Source organism: Falco rusticolus, chromosome 18 (genome assembly GCF_015220075.1).
Source record: "Falco rusticolus isolate bFalRus1 chromosome 18, bFalRus1.pri, whole genome shotgun sequence".
Taxonomy (NCBI): domain Eukaryota; kingdom Metazoa; phylum Chordata; class Aves; order Falconiformes; family Falconidae; genus Falco; species Falco rusticolus.
The window spans coordinates 2,448,606-2,469,016 of record NC_051204.1 but is presented as its reverse complement, the minus strand read 5'-3'; the positions used below and the strand labels follow the sequence as shown (position 1 = coordinate 2,469,016).

Below are 20,411 nucleotides of genomic sequence, written 5' to 3'. Positions count from 1 at the left end.
TAGTGCAAAGTATTTATGGGACAAATTGCATCTCTTCTTTTTCTTTTTTTTTTTTTTTTTCTTTTTAAAAAAGCTTGACTACGCCGAAGATGCCACTGAGCGGAGGCGTGTACTGGAGGTGGAGAAAGAAGACACCGAGGAGCTGAGGCAGAAATACAAGGTACTGAAACAGGGGCATTAACATCAAAGTTCCCGTGGGCTGAGCAGAAGAGGGTTTGTGCTGATAGGACAGAGCTCATTAGGCTGCGGTAATGGCAGTAGGAATTAGGTATTCTTGGTGGTTTTGTCATTGTTGAGATTATTTATATTTTAACAAACTGGTTATTCACTTCCTGGAATTAACCTTGATGTTTGTTTAGCTGCTTAACAGCTACAGGATAGCAGCAGGGCTTTCTCTTTGTGCTTTGCTCCTGTTCTGGGAAGAACAGTCGTAGGGTAAGCAGAACATTTCCTTCCCTAGACCCAGGGCTGCCACATTTTTTTAGGGAACCTGCCACATTGTCCGTGTAAAATCTGCAATTGCAAATGTTCGATGGGCAGTTATCAGCTAGAAGTGGAGTAGATCTTCTGTTGTACTGCTTACTGCTCGCTCAGTGACGTGATCCTGTTGCATAAATCCTGCTTTCTTTAAAGAGGTAGGACACTGCTCCAGTTCTGAGAAATCGATTCTTTGGATGAATTTCTCAGACAGCATTAAAAAATAATAATAATAATAATAAAAAATGTATATTCTGTATTTCCATAGGGTTTATGAAATCTGTGTGGTTTTTTTAAAGTCAAAGACTTATCTTTTTTAAATAATGATAAAAATGGGCCATCCTGTTGGCATTGAGCATGACTTATTGGAGCATACCTGGATTAGCTGGGTTCTCTGTGGAGGCATGGTCTTTGCGAGTCCTTTAATCCACTCTTCTGTTTATCAGCCTGTAAAATACGTCAAGTCTTGGGAAAGCCTGCTTGTTTAATTGTCCTGAGGTTTGAGAAGTACCAGGGCTGACGAAAAGCCCTAGACCTTAGAATAAAGTGCCAGTTTTGCATACATTTTAATTCTTTGAGGAATAATGGAAAAGTAGTTTCAATTCTATTAGAATTAAACCTAACCATGGCAAATCTAAAATTCCATTCCACCAGTTCAACAGTTAATACTGCAGGCAGTTTATTCAGCTACAAAAAGTTTTAGCCTCCTTTCCTTTTTTTTTTTTATTATTAAGTTGAGACCTTGACTTGTGTGGTAAGTGAATTGCTGGTATATTTGTTCATTTAAAAATAAAAGCCATTGTAATTACTTCTAAAGCTAATTATTAGTTTGGATCTGAAGGAAGTTAATGATCTCTTCTGGCACACTTCACAGTACAAGTGTGCTCTTAAATGGGTTTATGCAGCCGGTGCTGAACAGTTCCCTCCACATCCAGGTGCACGTTCTCCTTGAAGATGTTTCTCCTGGTTGTTTTCCATGTCCTGCTGGGTGGCATGCTGCTGACAGGCTGCACAGGGGAGGTTTGGCCTTGGCGGTTCTCGGGCAGCGTGAGCCCAAAAGCCTGGATCCCTTCCTGCAGCATCCCCCCAGCTGCCACGCTGGCATCTTCAGCCAGCAGCTGTCAAGTACAAAGGATTTCTGCCTTTCAGGGTGGTTGGTAGGAGCTCTCGTTGGAGCTGCATGTAATGATGTTTTATCTCAGGTCTGCAGTGTGATTTATGGTAAAGGTCTTGGTTTTTGCAGTTGTCTTTCCAAACGCAATTGAATGAGTGTTGCTCTCGGAGACTGTTTTGTTTTCCTGCCATTATTCAGCAGGAACTCTGTGAAGCGGTAGCTGTCTCTCCCGACTCAAGTGTGTTTTTATGACCATGTTTTATCATTAGGCTCTTGCATTTCTGTATTAATCTCTGCAAAATCTCTGCAAGGGTAATTTTTTTTCATTGCTCTGCGGGAGTCCATTATGTAATTGCCAACTGTGGCCGCATCCTGATTAGCCATTCAGTGAGTCTCAAAGGAATTTCAGATAACTCTGCAACCAAAAAGCAAGCGAGAAATGTTCTTTAATTCCCTTCTTTTGTATAGATTCTGATCACTCAAATGGCTGTGTTTTCATTGTTTAGCCACAGGATGCTTTCTGAAAAAAACCCTGCACATGGCGCAGGAAGCTTGTTCAGGGTTTCAGAGGAACTTTAAATGTCATTGTTCTGTGGATCTCATGCTGCTCTGTTTTCTTCTCTTCCTGGGGACCTGCTTCAGATAATCTTGTTGATTTTTTTTTTTTTCCTTCTTTTTAACAAGGGCCTCTGGTAATAGATGGAATCAGGAACTTTGAAATAGATTTTTTTATTATTATTATTATTTAGAAGGTGAACGGTGCTTTAAACTGAACAAAATCTTTCAGCACTAGAATTTTTCAGATATTTTTCCTTCCCTCAGGTACTAGAATTTTTTACACTACTTTTGCATTATGGAAAACATGCTCAGCAGTATTATTTTAATGTAATTTTGATGTGGTAACTGGGAGACAAACCATATTGCCTTAAACAAGATATTAAATAAAAAGAATAAAGCTTTCATAGTATATCCTTAAGTGTTTGCTAGCTCCTCTTGCTAACGCAAGGAGATTTCCCATAAGTTTGTATTGAAGATGGAAACTCTTAAACTCTTAAGTGCTTTTTCTCAAATGTTAGGCTATTTTTTCTTATGTAATTTTATTCCAGTTGAAATGCATACAGTAAATAGCTGTATGAGATATACTGATGTTAGTACAGTGTACTTTGTAATACAGCATTTGTAGCTTGTATTTTTTTCTTTTAGCATGCATCAGTGCAAGTGTGTGCTTCCATCTTGTTAAGGTAAACCTTCCCCAGCTTTCTTGCAAAGAACGGTGATGTTTTATTAATTTTGCTGGTGGGATTGTAGTTGAAACGACCTGGCTAGAGGAAGAAACTGCTTTAGCCTTGAGATCAGTGTGTCTCAGAGCCCCCCCAGGTCTGCGTCGGCTGTGCCCTGGGGATGGGGCTGGCGGAGCAGCACAGCACAGGCCCACTCACTTCCAGGCACTCAGACTTCAAGCCATTACAGCTACTTGAGGGACTGGGATTTCCAAAGTCCCAGAGCTTTTTGCCACTGCCAAATCCAAAAGCTGCTACTTTGTTTATAGCAAATGAGGGGAAGATTTGACTGTTGTAAATCTAGTCACCTCACCTTTGCTTGGAGGTTTGGCTTTGCACCTGTGCAAATGTTGAATTATATAAAGGAAGAAAAATACTTGTCTGCAGCCTCTAAGATGCGCCCCCCCTTTTTTTTTCTTCTTTTTTTTTGTATTAAATGGCAACTACCTGTACCCACTCCCCATGCAATCACTGTATTTGAGCTCAGCTTAATGGACAGCATTGCTCCTGGGAAGATTTCACTGACTGAAAAATTATGCTGCAGTGAATTAGGCTCAGGGTTTCTGAACTGTGCTTTCCCAGCCGCAGATCAGTGTTCCTCCTTATTGAATTGCGGACAGACTGAGATCAAGCAGACATCTGTTAGCACTCAAAATGGAGGAAGTATCAGCATTTAAAGTTCTAAGACTGTTCCGAAAGCAGTGATCTTCCTTGGTTTGATGCGTGTATTGTGTATCTTATGTGAGCAGGCAGCTGCCAGTTTGTTTATGTGTTAGCTCGAGGCTTTGAACCTCTCTCTCAGACAATCCAACAGTTTCTTCTCTTGCAGCTGCAAAACTGCCTTCCTGCCATCAGTGGTAGATTTCTTTTTCTAAACAGTCTCCTTTTACTGATACTTGTGCTAATGACAAGATTATGTTCCATGTTAATAAACTGAGTCAAGGTTAGGTTGGCAGCATGGGGAAGTTATCCTTCATACCTTTTAATTTGCAAAGACTGGTCAGCTTAATAAATATTATCATCAGTGTATGCTAAGGTTTTCTGAAGGACTATTTTTCCTTAAAGGACTAGTTCATTGTCTTTCAGTTCGTTTTACAGGAAGTTTAACAGAAACATTTTGTTATTTTGCAGGATTATGTTGATAAAGAAAAGGCAATTGCCAAGGCTTTGGAAGACCTCAGAGCAAACTTCTACTGTGAACTCTGTGACAAGCAGTATCAAAAGCATCAAGAGTTTGACAACCACATAAACTCTTATGATCATGCTCACAAGCAGGTAAACCAATGTTGATAGCACAGTTCATCAATTTTGTATTCATCACAGCGGTCTTGTTTGTGGTTAATACTCTGAATTTCCCCAGATTATCTCTTTGCCTTATAGACCCGGGAATAGGTGTTTGTGTCACTGGTAAAGATTCTCATCTCCACCATACAGTTTAAAAAAAAAACCCCAAAACAACAAAGAAGAAAGCCCATCCTATGGTTGGTGTCAAGGAGCCCAGTTTTGAATGACCCATGAGCAGGAATTAACTGCTGTTAAACTGGGAACAGTACACATGGGTATGGATGGCTCCCAGTTGGCAGCTTCTAAAATAGCACAACTTTGGAGACTGATATGCCACGTGTGCACATTTAATACTTCAGGTTGTGTTCTGTCAAGTTACTCAAAACAGACTAGGAAATAATGGGCTGTGTCAAAGGAATCGTAAAAAAGGAGCACTTCCCAAATTCTGTAACCCTCAGGAGATGATGGATTCGGAATCTTGTGTGGATCTGGCTTTGGTCCCAAGGTAGGCATGTACCGTAGTATCTACATGATACTTTATACTGCACGGTAAAGAATAAAAAGTTTCATGTGTTAGCTTGATCTATTTGGCCATTTGAAGCTGCTAAATGAGATGTAAATGTACAGCAGATAGCAGTGTTGTGCTCCTCTAGAGATGAAATCGCTCGAAGGAGGTTTTTTGATATTCCTAGTCATAAATTCTAGCAATACAATCATTAAAATGCTGGTAACTTCTGGAGGATGTGCTGTAGAGTACTAGATCTCGTAAAATAGTAGTGAAGCAGCAGCTTAAAAACAAGAAGATGGCATTACAGAGTTAGAGGATTATTTTTTTTTTCTTCCTGTGTATTAAGTATAGGATATAGTTCAAAGTAAATTCACTAAGGGAGTCTTAACAGGAATTTTCATGGCAGGGCAATTTCTGTTTGAGTGCTGTGATGAATTGTGGTTTAATAGAATGAAGAGCAGAAATTCATTCATTTACTTTGTATTGAGAAAACAGGCTGCTTTGACCGAGCTGGTAGCACAGTCGTGATACCTGATAGCAGTGTACTTCATCTCCAAGTTTTCCATCAACCTGGTTGAAACTTGAGTGCAATTACATGCATCTATTCAGGAGGTGGAAGGACCTGTTTGTGTCACATTCTTACAGTGTGGTGATGCAGCATGGTGATGTCAACTTCTCTTTAATACCCTTGGGTGATTAGTAGAGGGACTGACATGAGGTTGGCAAGGGTGAGAGTTTTTCTAGGATCTAGAGAGCCTGTGGAGGAAGAAACAAACCTGTGGAAAGCAACCACCCCTCCTTTGGTATAAAAGATGGCATCGGCAAGAGTGCAAGAGTGACCTGAAAGAAAAATGTCTTGGGAGCACAGAGGGTGGTGTAACCTTCTTACTGCTAGAAAAAATTTGGGGGTTGCCTGGTACTTCTGAATATTTTTGAAAGGAGTTGATGTTCTCGGATAATATGCATCCATTGCAGTAACTTCAGGCAGGCTTTAGAGAAAATGAGCCTTCACACTCTCGTTACGTCACACAGCATTAATTTCTAGTTAGACAGGGATGTAAACAAAGAAGAATCATGCTTTGCTTAGGGGAAAAAAACTGCTTACCCAGCTTTATGTCGTGCTGAAATGTGTGTCACCCTGTTGGGTCAGTGTTCAGTAAGTGAACTTGAAACTACCTAGAAATAAAGAAGTTAAATTTGCTTAGGTAACATTATCGGTTGTTCGTTACTGCTCAAGATAGGCACATTTCTAACGAACTATTCTAAATTTTAAGGTAGCTTAAAAACCCCCAGATGCTGTGCTTTTCACAATACGTTGCACGGTTACGTTTGATATTATGTTTTGCCTTTTTGGACAGGAAGGCAAGGTTACATAAAGACTACCATACATTTTTAGAGGAAAAACGAAGTTTTCTTAAAAGTAGGCTTTCATGGAAAGATGAGACATGACAGTATCCTAGATAATTACAGGAAACTGGCTTGGTATATATTCTCTGCAATGTTTTGGCTTCTCAGCGGTAATTCTTGAGGCAACAGTGCTTTTTTGCCTTTTACGTAGCTTGTTTAACAGATTTCCACAGGATCATTTTTGCTTCTGAGTGTTTTTAGTTACACATACACACAACGTTGAAGTGCTTGCTTATTCCTTCTGTGGCTCAGTGAGCATTAGGCTGTCCCCATAAATAGATGTTCCATCCTCAGATCTCCTTCCACTCCCGAGTTATAAAGACACTGTCTTGTATTCCAGGAAGGAACTCAGGATTATTGCGAAACAGGGATGATAGGTAAGTGTATTGATCCCTACCGGATAAATTTTGGACCCACCAACTTGTCAACACCAAACAATTAAAGGGGAGGCTTTATTAATATTATTTCCTGACTATACTCGTTTCATATAGCATTTGGATATGTTTGAATCAAATTCAACACCAAGTTTCTATCCAAAAGGCAGTTATTTCTAGTTTTCCTTAACTGGGAAGATAATCTTTTAATTTATTGTCGCAAACCATTGGCCTGTTTAAGTTGTATTTTAAACATCTTGTTGGAGGTGTGCAATGTTGTTCTCTAGATTTTTATTTTTAATTAAGTTGATACTGGAAATGGGAAGTACAGATGTTTTAAGGAAGAGTAACTCTATCTATTCACCAAATGCTCAACCCTCCTGGGGGGAAGCCAGAGGACTAAAAGAACTTGAGTTCATACAGATGGCACAGGAAGAGGAAAAATAAACTCTGTTCCCTTAAAGATACTTCAGTAAGCAACTGGAAAAGGCTGTAACCATAGATGTCATAACTTTTGTACCCTGGAAAGCTACTGATACCTTTGACAGGGTTTTTTAGTGGTGAGATCCTGAGCCCAGCGACTAGAAGGACCCTCGCCTCTGATGTTGCAGGGTCCTGACTGTCAACAGAGTAATAATAATGAACAGATAAATCAAAAAGGTGGAAAATGTAAAAGAAAACTACTGCAGCTAGTGGGGAACTGGGTGATGAAGTTGTGCCCGTGTATTTTTGTGCTGTTTTCTGGCAGATACGTGATGTCCAGATGCTTGAGAGCTCCCATAGTCCTGGAATACTCTGGACTTAGTGGGAACGTATCCTTGGGGCGTTACACCCGAGTGAGCCCTTAATTCAGTTTTGAGTTTTGACATTGAGAGAACACTTCATGTTAGATTTGCATGAAGATGAGTGTAGGTCACCTTATCCGGGTATATGAAATAAACCTAATCTGTATTGCTCATCACTTACAGCAGCTTGCAAAAATAGTTATGGTTGGAATTATGTGTAAGTAGTGTAGCATTTACAGTCAGCTCTTCCTGTTTGGTTTCTTTACTTCATCCAGTAACTTAAAGAATCTCACATACGGTCACCTCTTTCCTGCTAGCATGCCTGATGAAGGGTTGAGCTGTTTACTGAGTCACTGACCCAACAGAATAAAACCATTCTGAATTTAATGTGAAAAACAAACATGTTCCTGTGTGAACTTTTGCCAGGTTAACTATGAGAATGCTAACGGGTTTGAAATGCAGTCTTTTATGTAGCTTTCACTTGATATTTTTTCTAAACGGGTGGCATTTCGGAGGTGTAGATGATTAATTCTGCATAGATTCTCTTTATAAAAGGACAAAGGGATTGTATTTCCATAAAGAAGTTCTTTGGGAAAGAGGGTGGAACTAAGAGCTGAAACTATAGGTCTATGGTTCTCTTCATGCCCTAATTACCTGGATCTTTGCTTCTGATGCCAAGGGGGAGGGATCTGTTAAAACACAATAAAACTACCAACACAGTCACTGCTGTGGTTGATGAGCACTCTGAATCCAAACCCTGAACTTTCTGGTTTGGGGAGAACTGGACTTGTGCTTTCCAAAAACTTGTATCTTCAAGCACAGCTTGAATGTTGAAGGCTGAAGGGAGACTCTCCGAGACAGCTGGTGTTACCTGGGAGGCTTTTCTCCTCCAGAAGTGCTTTACCCTCAAAAAAAAAACAAAACCAAAAAAAACCAAACCACGGTATTTTTCTTAACCCATTTTTAGCAGTTCAGCTGCTTGTTTGCTGGTGGCAAACACATTTACAGAAGAGCCCTTATACATGGAGAGTGTTCAATAAAATAAGTCCTCAGTGTGCAAGGCCTGGGCATCATGATTACAAGCCACACTAGCCTCCCGAGGGGCAGGCAGGCTTGTGTCACTGGGATATCTGTGTTGCATTAACACGTGGTCTATTTGCCTAAATTGAAAAAGAGGTGCCAGGGGAAAAATTAAGATGAAATAAAACTGCAGTTGTGTGCCACTTTACCCTCTGCTCTTTCCACTTCATTTACGAGTGTGCAAAGAATGTGGATTACCAAAAATAAGCAGGGCTTGTATTCTCATTTATATAAAATTATAAAGGTTGCCGTCCTTTGAGCTCATGTTTAGCCAATGGTGTAGTTCACTCCCAGAAGCTTTTGTGGCAAAGAATCGAGCAGACGTCAAAAGTTCAGGAAGCCAGAAATCTGCTGGCATGTAATGAAAAGTACATTATTATTTTATTTCATCGGGGTTGGCAGAGAGACTTGAGAACAATAGCAGGGGAGGAGTAGGCTCTGATGCCATTGTGCTCTCACATGAGCTGCCTCCTGTCTCAAGCCGATGCAGAAATCTCCCTCTATGCGGATCCAGTCTATCCCTCTCTCCTGAATTTAAGGTTTGTCGTGAAAGTCTCAGATCCTCAGGTCTAGCAAGGGGGTGTAGCAGAGCGCTGGGGTTTACTCTGAGAATAACGTGATCTCTTCCCGCTCTGCGATTTGAGGCAAGGAATGCCTCTCGAGCAAGCCTCAATTCAGTGAAATTGCATGGCTTTGTCTATTTAAACTGAGAAAATCCATTTGCCACTGGTCCTGAACCTGAAAAGCAATGCACTCCAGTTCGGTAGGAGGGAGGTCTTACTGGGATACAGCCTCACCAGCAAAATCTCAGGCACAATTGCCCCAGCGTGCACTGAGTTTTCCCCTGCTATGACAATTTCTGCATCCTGATCGTCCCCCTTCTATTTACTTTGACATGTCGGTGACGGGCTATCTCTGGAGCTTTTAAATGATGCCAGAGTGCAGCTTATTTAAGCTGATTTGAAGAGAATTGTAAGGTAATGGCATTGTATGCCAATTTGGCTCCTCCTGATATGTGCAGTGATCGGGAGATAATCCATTACGGTAACCTCTTTGTGCTGGAGTGCTGAGATAGCTGCAGATTTTATAGAAAACCTTTTCTTTTAAGAGCTCGATTTGCACTCCCATTGAAATTTATTAGAGACTTCTTAGTGGTTTTCTTAGAAACAACACTAAAAACTTAAAATACTATTCTTTGTCACAAAGCTGAGGTGGGCGGCAGCTATTAATAAAACACAATACCAAGCTGCGGGAAGGCTTGAGGTAGCGAAGTACTGCTTCTAGTCTGCAGAAATATGGACAGCTTTATTTAAGTGCTGGTGATTTGTGTTCTTATTTGCTGGTCACCGGGCTTACTGCTGCAGCTCTTCTTATAGCTGAAGCCTTAAACCAGCTGAATCATATTTCTTGGCATTGAGGTCACTATCATCCTCCAGTTTGTAAATGCGTTGCTGCTTAGATAAACCCGCTCCTCAGAAAACACACTGCCTATGAAGAAGAAAAACCGCCTCCTAATTTTTAAATCCTATAGTAGCATGAAGTTGCATGTTTGCTTTAATACAGGTTGGGGGTTCTGATCCTATTGGAGATGTTCTAATCTTGCTGTGCACTGTGGAAAGACTAAAAAAAGGCTGGTTTCACATCAAGAAGATAGGTTCCCAGGGCTCCTTTTCCGTAGTTGTTGGGGAGGAGCTCCCGGAGGATGATGGAGTGGCTCCATTAAATTCCCGTTCAAATTTCTTAGCTGCCCCTTTTTCCCCCTGAATGCGGCAGCGCTGCGTGCCTCCTGCAGCTGTCCGTCCTCTGCGAACACCCGCACATATGGTGTGATCCTAAAAGTAATTTAGAGATTTTGGAGGATTAGAATAATGAATGCTTGCCTCAGGATTAGGTGGAAATTTCTTTAGTGTAAGCCTAGTTTAAATATCGATTTAGTTCAGATAGCTTTCTGGGAAGGCTGAGACCTGGAGTATGCTGGAAAGCATTTCATTGCTTCAATACACTCCTTTTACTACTGTGAAATTGTACTTCAGGCTTTTAATTGCTTCACCCCAGTTAGGTTTTGGGGGAGGGGGGTAGGCATAGCTGTAGTTAACTGCTTGTCTACTGTTATTTGCGTGGATAAATGAGTGGATTAAATTACGTACTCGAAACAGTGAGGTAGCAGTTAACTCTGACAGGATATTTTGAAAAGTTCTGGCTATTTTAAAAGTTCAGTGCTGATCAGCTGCCTGCAAGCATAGCCTTCCGTATCTATTCCTGTAGTGATTTGTTTTTACAGATGAGCTGTCTGGTCTTCTGTTGTCCCTCCTTCCCCTACCCCAAATTGCATTTACGCAAGATAACGCAGTCCAGCCAGGTTTCTTGGAACTTGGCTCTTTGCAAACGCAAGAAATCATTTCTGATGATAGGTGCGTCATTTTAGATCAGTCAGATGCTCAGCGACGTTATGTTCTATATTTTACATTCCCAAGGAGTTGGCATGGTGCGGTTGTGGAGCTTTTCTATCCTCTACTTCTTCCTTCTGGCCCCTGTGCATCAAAAAGAAACTCAACCTTGAGATCTCTTAGTCCTTTGTAAAGTCAGCTTTGTAAAATCAGACCGACTTCTCCCTGATGTGGGGAGTATGAAATTCTCAGCAGTCTCAAAACCCCGGTTAGTGGTTTATCATTTTACAGGGTGCAGGTATCAGTGTAGCTAGGTGGGGTTGTGTTGCGTATTCTGGAGTTGGCAGTGCATCGGATAGTTCATTTGCTTCGTCACTTCTGATTTGTAAGCATTGAGTAGGAGCAGAGGCACGCAAAGGTCAGCATTTAAGGAAATGGGCATTTAAATTCTGTTTTCATTCAAGCTGTCTGTTGTAATGAAGACAGGATTGCATTGTGGGCAGCTGCATCTCTATCAACTGACTTTGAGCCCGTTGTATTTCACGGGGAGATGTTTAAAGCCATGCCAGGGGGGTGGAGGTGGCGTTCTGAGTGCACCATTGCACCTTCCTCTTTAAAGTAAAAGGTCACAGTTCACTTCTGGTGTAAATAGCTGGGTCGTATTTTTTTCCAAATGGTTGAGTGATCTAGAGAGTTGGCATCAAACCCCAGTTAAATAGTTTTGTCAGCTGTTGGTGACTTCCTGGAGCATTTTAGATACGCTTTTTAAATCAGCATGAAAAAGCTGATAGCATTGCTTAGTCCATTTTTTTTCCCCCCCCTCTCCCTCTTGGAAAAAAATTCAGTATTCAACGTTTAACATACACCACAAAACCCTTGAGCCCTTTACTTGTCCTGGTGAAAGTAGCTCTGTTCTTCCAGGTGGGATCATTGCTGTGTCTGTGCGTGTATGTGTATGTGCATCCCTCCCTTCTGCTCCAGAATTCCTAAGCTCGGTCCCGTAGCCTTGCTGGCTCAGGTCCTTCCCCGTAGAGTAGCTCACAGACACACCAAGAGCCTGTGTAGTAATGTTTGCTTTTTCTTTCTTCCCCCCTCCCCCTTCCACTCTTGTTATATTTTTACTTTCTTTTTTTCTTTGTGATGTGACGTTTTCAGCTGATGTATTGAAAGCAAACCCTTCTAATTTTGGAGCCCAGATCACAAGAGTGAGTTTCTTTCTACTAGTGTCTATAGCTGTATTTTCTTTTGTGTGTCCTCCCTTCCGATTTGGTAACGCTCAACCACATTTAGTAAATACGATTAGGTAAGAGAATCCTCTGTCTTGTCAAATCTTCCCTTTTCACAAAGCAATGTTCTCTTTACATTGGGCCAACTTATTTCCTCTAATTTGAGCTTTGGGTTAGTTTTCAGATCCACTGCTTTGCTGTGTGTACCAGTCTGACTCTGCTCCATTAAAGAGGCAGAGTCAGCCAGCTAGAAGGTATATTTAGAATTCACCGATAATTTGTATGTCTTCTATGAGAATTTTTCTGAACTGATTGCTGCTTTGAGCACTTTTAGTCTTTCAGGCCCTTCATCAAATGCCTGAAAAACATTAAACTTCCAAAAGCTGGGTCCACAATGCTTTCTGGAAGTGGGCCTTTTGAAAGGGTTTCAAATTGTGCACCAAAAAAAGAAAAATTAATCCCTTGGGATGGTAGTGGTCTTTCTTTGCTGCTTTCTGTTACTTAAACTTGACAGCACACTAAAAAACATGCCTTGTGAATTTTCACATGTATTCAAAGGAAAAACGGCAGCCTCTTTTCCTAGCGCTTTGGGACAAGGACTTTCAAAAATTCTCTGTTTTGGATGTTTGATTTCTATTATTAGAATTTGGATATCTAGATTTCCTCAGCGATGTTACCATGTTTGAAATTCCTTGGGTTTGGGTTTACTTCCTCATATGATAAGAATTCTGGGGAACTTAGTGTTTCTGCCCTTTGAAGTATTCAGCCCCAAAAGACCCTGCTGCATTTTAGAGCATTTTGTTTCTTGAGAGACCGTCTCAGAACTACTGTCAGGAAAAGCAAGTAACTGTTTGTGGTGTATGTTGTATTATTTATTTGCTTACCGGAATCATTTGTGTGGGATTTTTGGCACCTTCTCCAATGTAATTTGTACATTGCTTTTGTAAGATAATACCTGGGTAACTCTCTTGCACCAGCTAATCCCTTTCTGTTCTTTGGCCCATGCTATTAAGACTTCTGTCATGCACTGTTTGTCAAGTACATTTGCACCCTGCAAGAGCAGCAAAATAAACAGTCTTCCCCCCCCCCCCCCTTTCCTTCCAGAATTTGCTTGTTGCTTTGAAATCAGCTTTATTGTACATGCTAAAGAAAACCAGCAATGTTGATTGGAAATGCATATACACAGACTTGAAGTCATAGCCAAAAGTGATCAACAGTTGTCTTTTCGTTTAGCTACTGGGAGGATGGCAATGTGCTCCATTTGGTTTGTTGAGCTAAGATGCTGTTGCTCTATCCTAGCTCAAGAAACGTTACTGGGGAGGGGCTTTACAGCGTACTTTCCAGTGCTACAGCAGAGAGACTTTTTCAGACACTTAACCGCAAACCACTTTTATCTAATCCATTTTCCTGCTTTCTTTTGCCTCAGAGGTTGAAAGATCTCAAGCAAAGGGAATTTGCTCGCAATGTCTCTTCAAGATCACGTAAAGATGAAAGGAAGCAGGAGAAAGCCCTCCGACGTCTGCATGAACTGGCAGAACAGAGGAGGCAGCCTGAATGGTGAGTACAGGGGATCCCCGAGCACCGTTGGAGCGTGTGTGATGGAGCCCTGCGTGGGGCTGCAGCCCTTTGCTGCACTGGCTTTCTTGCTCCTGTAATCTTGTGTTAAGTTTCAAGGGTTAAGTGCCGTGCTTAAGTTCGGCCTCGTGCTGTCGTTTTGGTAGGAGTGAATTCACTAAACCAGTGGTCCAGAGCATCCCCAAATTGCTATATCCAGCAATGCATTTTGATCGGTTATCTAATATTAAAAATCCCAAGCCGCTGTATAATGCTGTTTTAATGCTTCTTTCTGGATGCAAGAGCACTTGAAATGTGTGAAAGACTGGTTTAGATGAGGCGTGAAGCTGCAGAGGTATACAGATGGCAGTCAGCTGTTTCCTCTATTTTAACTTGTCCATACAGTGCTCCTGGAAGTGGACCCATGTTCAGAACCACCACTGTGGCTGTGGATGAGGAAGGCGGAGACGATGACGATTCTGCAGCCAACAGCAGCTCTTTCATCCAGACGACTTCTGGCCAAGCTACAGAGATGACAATGGACAGAGGTTTCCTAAACACTGGACAAGTCGGTGGCACTGTTATGCCAAGCCAAATGCCCGTCCAGACAGCGCAAGCGATCGGCTTCGGCATTAAGAACACTTTGGGAACTCCGCTGCAGAAGATAGGCGTGTCGTTTTCATTTGCTAAGAAGACTCCGGTAAAGCTGGAGACCATAGCTTCTGTTTTCAAGGACCACGTGGAAGAATCAAGCTCTGCAGATGGAGCAAAAGCTGATGAGAGAGGGTCCTCGGATGCGGGGAGCCTGCAGAAGTCTGGCGAGGGCGAAAGCACAAATAATTCGGATGGCAAGACAGAGGAAGATGACCAACATGACAAAGACAGCGGGTCTCTAGCCACTACATTATCTAAACTAAAAAAGATGAGGCGAGAAGATGGACCAATGGCAGCTGAACCAGAATACTACCACTATATTCCCCCAGCCCACTGTAAAGTAAAGCCTAATTTTCAATTCCTGCTTTTCATGAAGTCTACGGAACAAATGGAAGCTGAAAACATGAACAAAAAAAACACGCATGAAGTTAAAAAGGGTAGTTCTCCAAAACCCAAACCCAGCAAGCACACAGAGAAGGCTGCTGAGAGCACGGGGCAGCAGAAGGAGCAGAGTACTACTGAAACTGCAGCTCAGCAGGGCAAAACAGAGCTAAAAGAAGTCCTAGAAAATGCAAGTGTGCAGGAGAGCACGCATCTTACAGAGAGCAACGTCCCCGAGCCAGACACTACTAAAGAAGTTGCTCAGCCTGTCTCAGGCTGTAAAGATGCCTCTGAAGGACCAAAGCATCCGACAGGACCTTTTTTCCCTGTTCTGAGTAAAGATGAGAGCACAACTCTCCAGTGGCCTTCAGAGCTTCTCATATTTACCAAAGCAGAACCGTCTGTTTCATACAGTTGTAACCCCCTGTATTTTGATTTCAAGCTCTCTCGCAACAAAGATGGTAAAGGTAAAGGGGCAGAGAAATCGAAGGACACAGGGAGTCTTTGTAAAGAAAACAGTCAGAGCACAGAATCCGGTGAGATAAGCAAACCCAAGGAGGCAGAAAGTATAGGTAACAGTTCTGCTCTAAAAATGGAAAACAAATCTCTGTCCACCTGTGGCTCCCAGAACAAGCAAGAGTGCAGTTTGGCAAGCGCTAGTAAGGGGGAGGGAGAGGAGAGTAGTAAAAGCATAATTGGTAAGAATAAGTCTGGAAGATCCCACAAACACAAAAAGAAAAAGAAGCACAAAAAGTCCAGCAAACACAAACGCAAACACAAGGAGGAAGCCGATGAGAAGGGCCGGAAAACTGACCTGGGGGAGGAGAAACCCAAGAAACGGAAAAGACGCAGGCACAGAAAAGGCAAATCATCTCTTTCTGCTGAGTCGGAACGGGTGCTAAAAACTGAACTGTCTGAAGACTGTAGCCATTTCCAGAAGAAAAAGCGGTGCTCTCAGGAGTCCCAGAGGAAGTCTCTGTCTGCTGAAGAGGGAAGCAGTGGTAAGAAAGAGGATGGTGGTAACTCCTGCCAAGAGCATGGCAGCAAAAAACACAAGACTGACCTGCAGCAGTTACCTGCTTCGAGGAGACGGTGTTTGGCTCCTTCCCTGGGCAGGGCCGGCCGCAGGAGCCGGCAGAGCAGCGGGGACTACGACAGCGACGAGGGCTCCCACGGGAAGCACTGCCAGCAGAAATCCCCGTCGCAGTACAGCGATGACTATGACTCCGGCAGCGAGCACTCCAGGAGCCGCTCCAGGTCGGGGCGGAGGCACTCCTCTCACAGGTCGTATTCGAGCAGCTCTGACGCTTCCACGGACCACAGCCGGTACAGCCGTCGGAGAAGTTACTCGGATGATAGCTACAGCGATTACAGTGACCAGTCGAGGTGCCATTCCAAGCGGTCCCAGGACTCTGAGGATGACTCTGACTACAACAGCTCAAATCACAGATCGAAGCGGCGCAAGTATTCTTCTTCTGAAGATGACTACAGCTCGAGTAGGAGCAGGTCAAGGAGTCGAAGCAGGAGCCGAACCCACCCTCGAGGCAGGTCAAGAACAAGGAGCCGGGGCAGAACACGCAGCAGCAGCTGCAGCCGCAGTCGAAGCAAGAGGAGAAGCCGAAGCGTGACAGGTCGCAGCTGGAAACGGAGCCGCAGCTATAGCAGGGATCGCAGCCGCAGCACGAGGAGCCACTCGCAGAGGTCTCTCTCAAGAAAGGGCTCACGAGGCCACGAGAGCCCCGAAGAGAGGAGGTCTGGGAGAAGAGACTTCATCAGGTCCAAAATCTATCGCTCACAATCTCCTCACTATTTCCGGACAGGCCGAAGCGAAGGATCGTTGCTGAAGAAAGAAGATGGCAAAGGAGAGGACCTGAAAGGATCTGGCTCGCTCTCCCAAAACAGCAGCGGCTCTGGCACGGGGAGGGCCTCGGAAGGTGACTGTAGTCCGGAAGAGAGAAACTCCGTCACTGCAAAACTACTCCTGGAAAAGATTCAATCCAGGAAGGTTGAGAAGAAGCCCTGCGTTGCTGATGAGATGCTGTCGGGGGCAAACAAGGTGGGCATAAAGCTCAAAGATCCTCCCCAGGGCTACTTTGGCCCGAAACTTCCTCCTTCCTTGGGCAACAAACCGGTTCTCCCCTTAATTGGGAAACTGCCAACGATTCGAAAACCAAACACCAAAAGATATGAAGAGTCTGGCTTGGAGAGGGGCGAGGAGCAAGAGCTGTCGGATTCTGAGGATGCTTCCCAAGGCATGGAGGAGGCTCAGTTGGGCAACCAGTCTCTCCTGGAAGAAGTGGTGATGGTGATTCAGGATAAACCTTTGGATGAGCAGAAACGTGAGGAACCTGCCGTGGAAATGCCGTCCATGCCTCTCGAAGCACCGACACTCCCCGAGTGCTTTGGCTCTGGAGATCTGGTCATGTCACACAACTTCCTCTCGGATCCAAGTGATGGCGATGGGCTAGAACGTATGGAAGGGGGCAACCAGCCGGTCCCAGTGGAAACCAGTATGATGCCCTTAGTTCCAGATGTCGATCACTTTTCTGGCTATGTGCCTCAGAGCGGGGAGCCCAGCATCGAAGGGGATCGGGAAGGGGGAGAAGATTCCTCTCTAGCACCGCTCGAGAGCCAGCCCATCACTTTTACACCCGAAGAAATGGAGAAGTACAGTAAGCTGCAGCAAGCTGCGCAGCAGCACATTCAGCAGCAGCTTCTGGCAAAGCAGGTCAAGGCCTTTCCTGCCTCGGCAGCCCTGGCGCCGGCAGCGCCTGCCCTGCAGCCCATCCACATTCAGCAGCCAGCAGCGGCATCCGCAACCTCCATCACCACCGTGCAGCACGCCATCCTGCAGCACCACGCAGCCGCCGCCGCCGCCGCCATCGGGATTCACCCTCACCCCCATCCCCAGCCTCTCGCTCAGGTTCATCATATCCCCCAGCCCCACCTGACACCCATTTCTTTATCCCATTTGACCCACTCGATTATTCCAGGGCACCCTGCTACGTTTCTAGCCAGCCACCCCATCCACATCATTCCAGCATCAGCTATCCATCCGGGCCCCTTTACTTTTCATCCAGTTCCTCATGCTCTTTACCCAACCCTTCTCGCCCCGAGACCTGCTGCTGCTGCGGCCGCTACGGCGTTACATCTTCACCCTTTGCTGCACCCCATTTTCTCAGGACAGGACTTGCAGCATCCACCCAGTCACGGCACATGAAGGACAAAATGAAGTAACCTTGGAGGAAGGAGGATTTTTTGCGTTTTGGGAAGGGGCTTGAAGTTGATCCGGTTGGCAGGTGAGAATTTCCTTTCACTTCTTTAGCAGCCAAAGAAGCCAAAGGCTCGAGGGCTGGGTAGCAGCAGGCGACAGGTCGGTTTGTACGCATTGTATATCTGCTACCAGGGACTCTCGCGTCCCCGACACCTCCGTGCACGCCGCCGCACTCTAGCCTAGAAGAACCATTTCACGTGTAGACCAGCAAGATACTCGGCGAGGCTTTTTTCCCTGGATTCTTACCCTTGGTCATCTTCCTTCTGCCGCCTTGTAGATGATAAATGAGATTTCATACAGACTCATAGGGCTCTCAAAATCTTTTTTTTTTTTAATCAGGTCATCTAATCAAAATAGCATGATTGAATCCAGCTTGTAATCAGCGATAAAACATTCAGTAACTGACAGCTGTGGGTCCTGGCGAGGAGACCGGTGGAGGGCAGCGCCGCTCTTGCTTTGGCTGGGCAGGTACCAGTTGTCAGGCATTACAGGAGGTTTCTTGGCTGCATCCCTGGGGGGGGGTTTCCCTCGGCATGAGCAGCAAAGGTGGAAGTAAGATCTTATTTTAAAGCCGAAGAGAGGAGCTGCACGTGCGCCTGGAGCTCTGACCCTTCTCCATCCTGCATTAGCATTCTCCTGCGCGAGGGCTGCACCTTGACGCCTTCTGGATATCCTGGACTTGGAGAGAGGTTCTGGCTTTGGGGGTTGGTGATTTCAATCTGGGCTTTGACCACTCTTCTCCAGAGAGGAGCGGGGGGGAAAAACAATAAATGTCATTCTGACTTCCATCTTTTGTGGTGTTGGGAAAGAGACACTTGGATGAGAGAGAGAAGAAAAATCCCTTTAGGAATTGAAGCAATACAGAGGACTGGGGAGAGTGGCCGGGGTATGTAAAGCGTGTTCTTTCCTCTGTAATACTGATGGTTTCTTTATTAATTTATAGGATTTTTTTTTTATGTAAAGAATTGCACTGAACTCTGTAAACAAAGATGCTGCTTTTTGTAGCTCATATAAAAAGGTTACATTTGTAGTATACCGCAATAATATTTTTTACAGCCAGTTCTTTTAGTGGTACTTGTTCTGGTGGCTTTTGTGTAAATATGTTTGCTGTAGGTGAAATAAGACACTTGTAAAGGTTCAACTTTATAGTTTCAGCTAGATGCAAAATGACTAAGCATGTATATTTTATCAAGCTCATGTATTTTTGAAGTTTTTATGTACTATAAAATGTAAAAAAAAAATAATCTTCATTTAGCATTTTGCAGAAGAAAAAAAAAGCGAGACTTGGACTAGGTGAGGTGCGTGGACGACACTGGTGACTCTAACAGCTAATGAATGGCATTGGGAGGCGGTGGCTGCCGGCTTGGCGGAGGGAAGCAGCTACTGGAGGCAGTCTCAGGAGCGTCAGGAGTTTGGGTTGTCTCCCAGAATATAAAATACCCCCTCCCAGCCTTGTTTTTTCCTCCCCCCACCCCAGGGTGATTTGGAGGTGCCAGCTTGGCTGTGCGGTTGAGTACAGCCTTCTGGTGAAGGAAGAGCCTTTTTCCCGTAACGATTTGTCACTTTACATGCAGGCAGAGGTGGTTTAGGACTGATCTGTTGAGGCTGTGCCTGCCCGTGATGGTCCGTAAGGGATTTCTCCGTTGGTTCTGACACTGCAGCTAACACTAAGCGTGGGAGGCTTCTCCATCCGCAGGCTCTTCCCGTCGCACCAGGATGAGTTGCCGCTGTCCCTGCTGACCCGGGTATTCCGGGGTTCAAGGTCCTTCTCGTGTTAGAGCCGTTCAGGGGCACCCTGGGGGGCTTTGTAGGGCCTGATTTCAGAGCAGGCAGCGAGGGGGGATGCGGAGCACGTGCCGGCTGCGTGGCATCCCCCTCCCCATCCTCCCCTGAAGCGCAGCACCGAGACCCGGGCAGAGGTTCGAAGGATCGAAAATTCTTGAGCTTCGTCACTCTTTAAGGTCGGACTGAAACACAATGGTAAAAAAAAAAAAAAAAAGGGGACTCAATTTCTCTGTAAATAATTAACAGAATACAGTATTAATGTCTCAATGCTGAGCTTCATTAGCTTCTAGATTCAATACGCGTGTTCTGGCACCCTTCACACTGCAGTCAGGGGTTTTGGTTTTTTTTTTTTTTGACTTCCAGAATAGTGCTAAAAATAATTAACCTATCATTACTTAACAGGCATAAACAGACTGTATTTAACTTTGTCACATAAGAGATATATATATATATAAATATATATATATGCTGTAAAATGAGGGGAGAAAAACCTTTCTAATAAACCAATGATTTGTGGAAAAAAAATGTATGGTTGCGTGAGATGACTTGGAGCTGCTGCATCTGATCATGATGTCGCCCTGGGCTTTTTCTTAAAATAACAGTATTAGATGCTTGGTTCATTGAGTAAAACTACTTTTAATTTGAATACTTTGCTTGAAAGATGCTGAGCTAGATACAGAGAGAATGTACTCCCCATTTTTTGTTGTGTGTTTGGTTGGGTTTTTTTGGTTGGTTTTGTTTTGTTTTGTTTTTTTTAAAGGACATTTAAAGGACAGCCCTTGGGTGTCCCTGCAGCGTTGGTCCTGCTGGGAGGTAGCACCAGCACCACGCTCATTTCTGA

General features: G+C 44.0%; 1 protein-coding gene across 11 annotated transcripts in view; it reads left to right on the top strand.

The window, feature by feature from the left end:
• GPATCH8 (G-patch domain containing 8) overlaps nucleotides 1–19,802 on the top strand; it is a 59,534-nt gene extending 39,732 nt beyond the window's left edge. For 9 of the 11 annotated variants that reach the window (XM_037410874.1, XM_037410881.1, XM_037410882.1 and 6 more), the window contains 6 exons: nucleotides 74–160; nucleotides 4,003–4,146; nucleotides 6,411–6,447; nucleotides 11,852–11,901; nucleotides 13,349–13,479; nucleotides 13,882–19,802. In XM_037410874.1, the coding sequence (XP_037266771.1) occupies nucleotides 74–160; nucleotides 4,003–4,146; nucleotides 6,411–6,447; nucleotides 11,852–11,901; nucleotides 13,349–13,479; nucleotides 13,882–17,731 (4,299 nt within the window). In that variant the 3' untranslated portion in view covers nucleotides 17,732–19,802. The remainder of the gene's footprint in view (nucleotides 1–73; nucleotides 161–4,002; nucleotides 4,147–6,410; nucleotides 6,448–11,851; nucleotides 11,902–13,348; nucleotides 13,480–13,881) is intronic. The other 2 variants (XR_005107947.1, XM_037410880.1) reach the window with 2 other exon arrangements.
• Nucleotides 19,803–20,411: the final 609 nt, after the last annotated feature.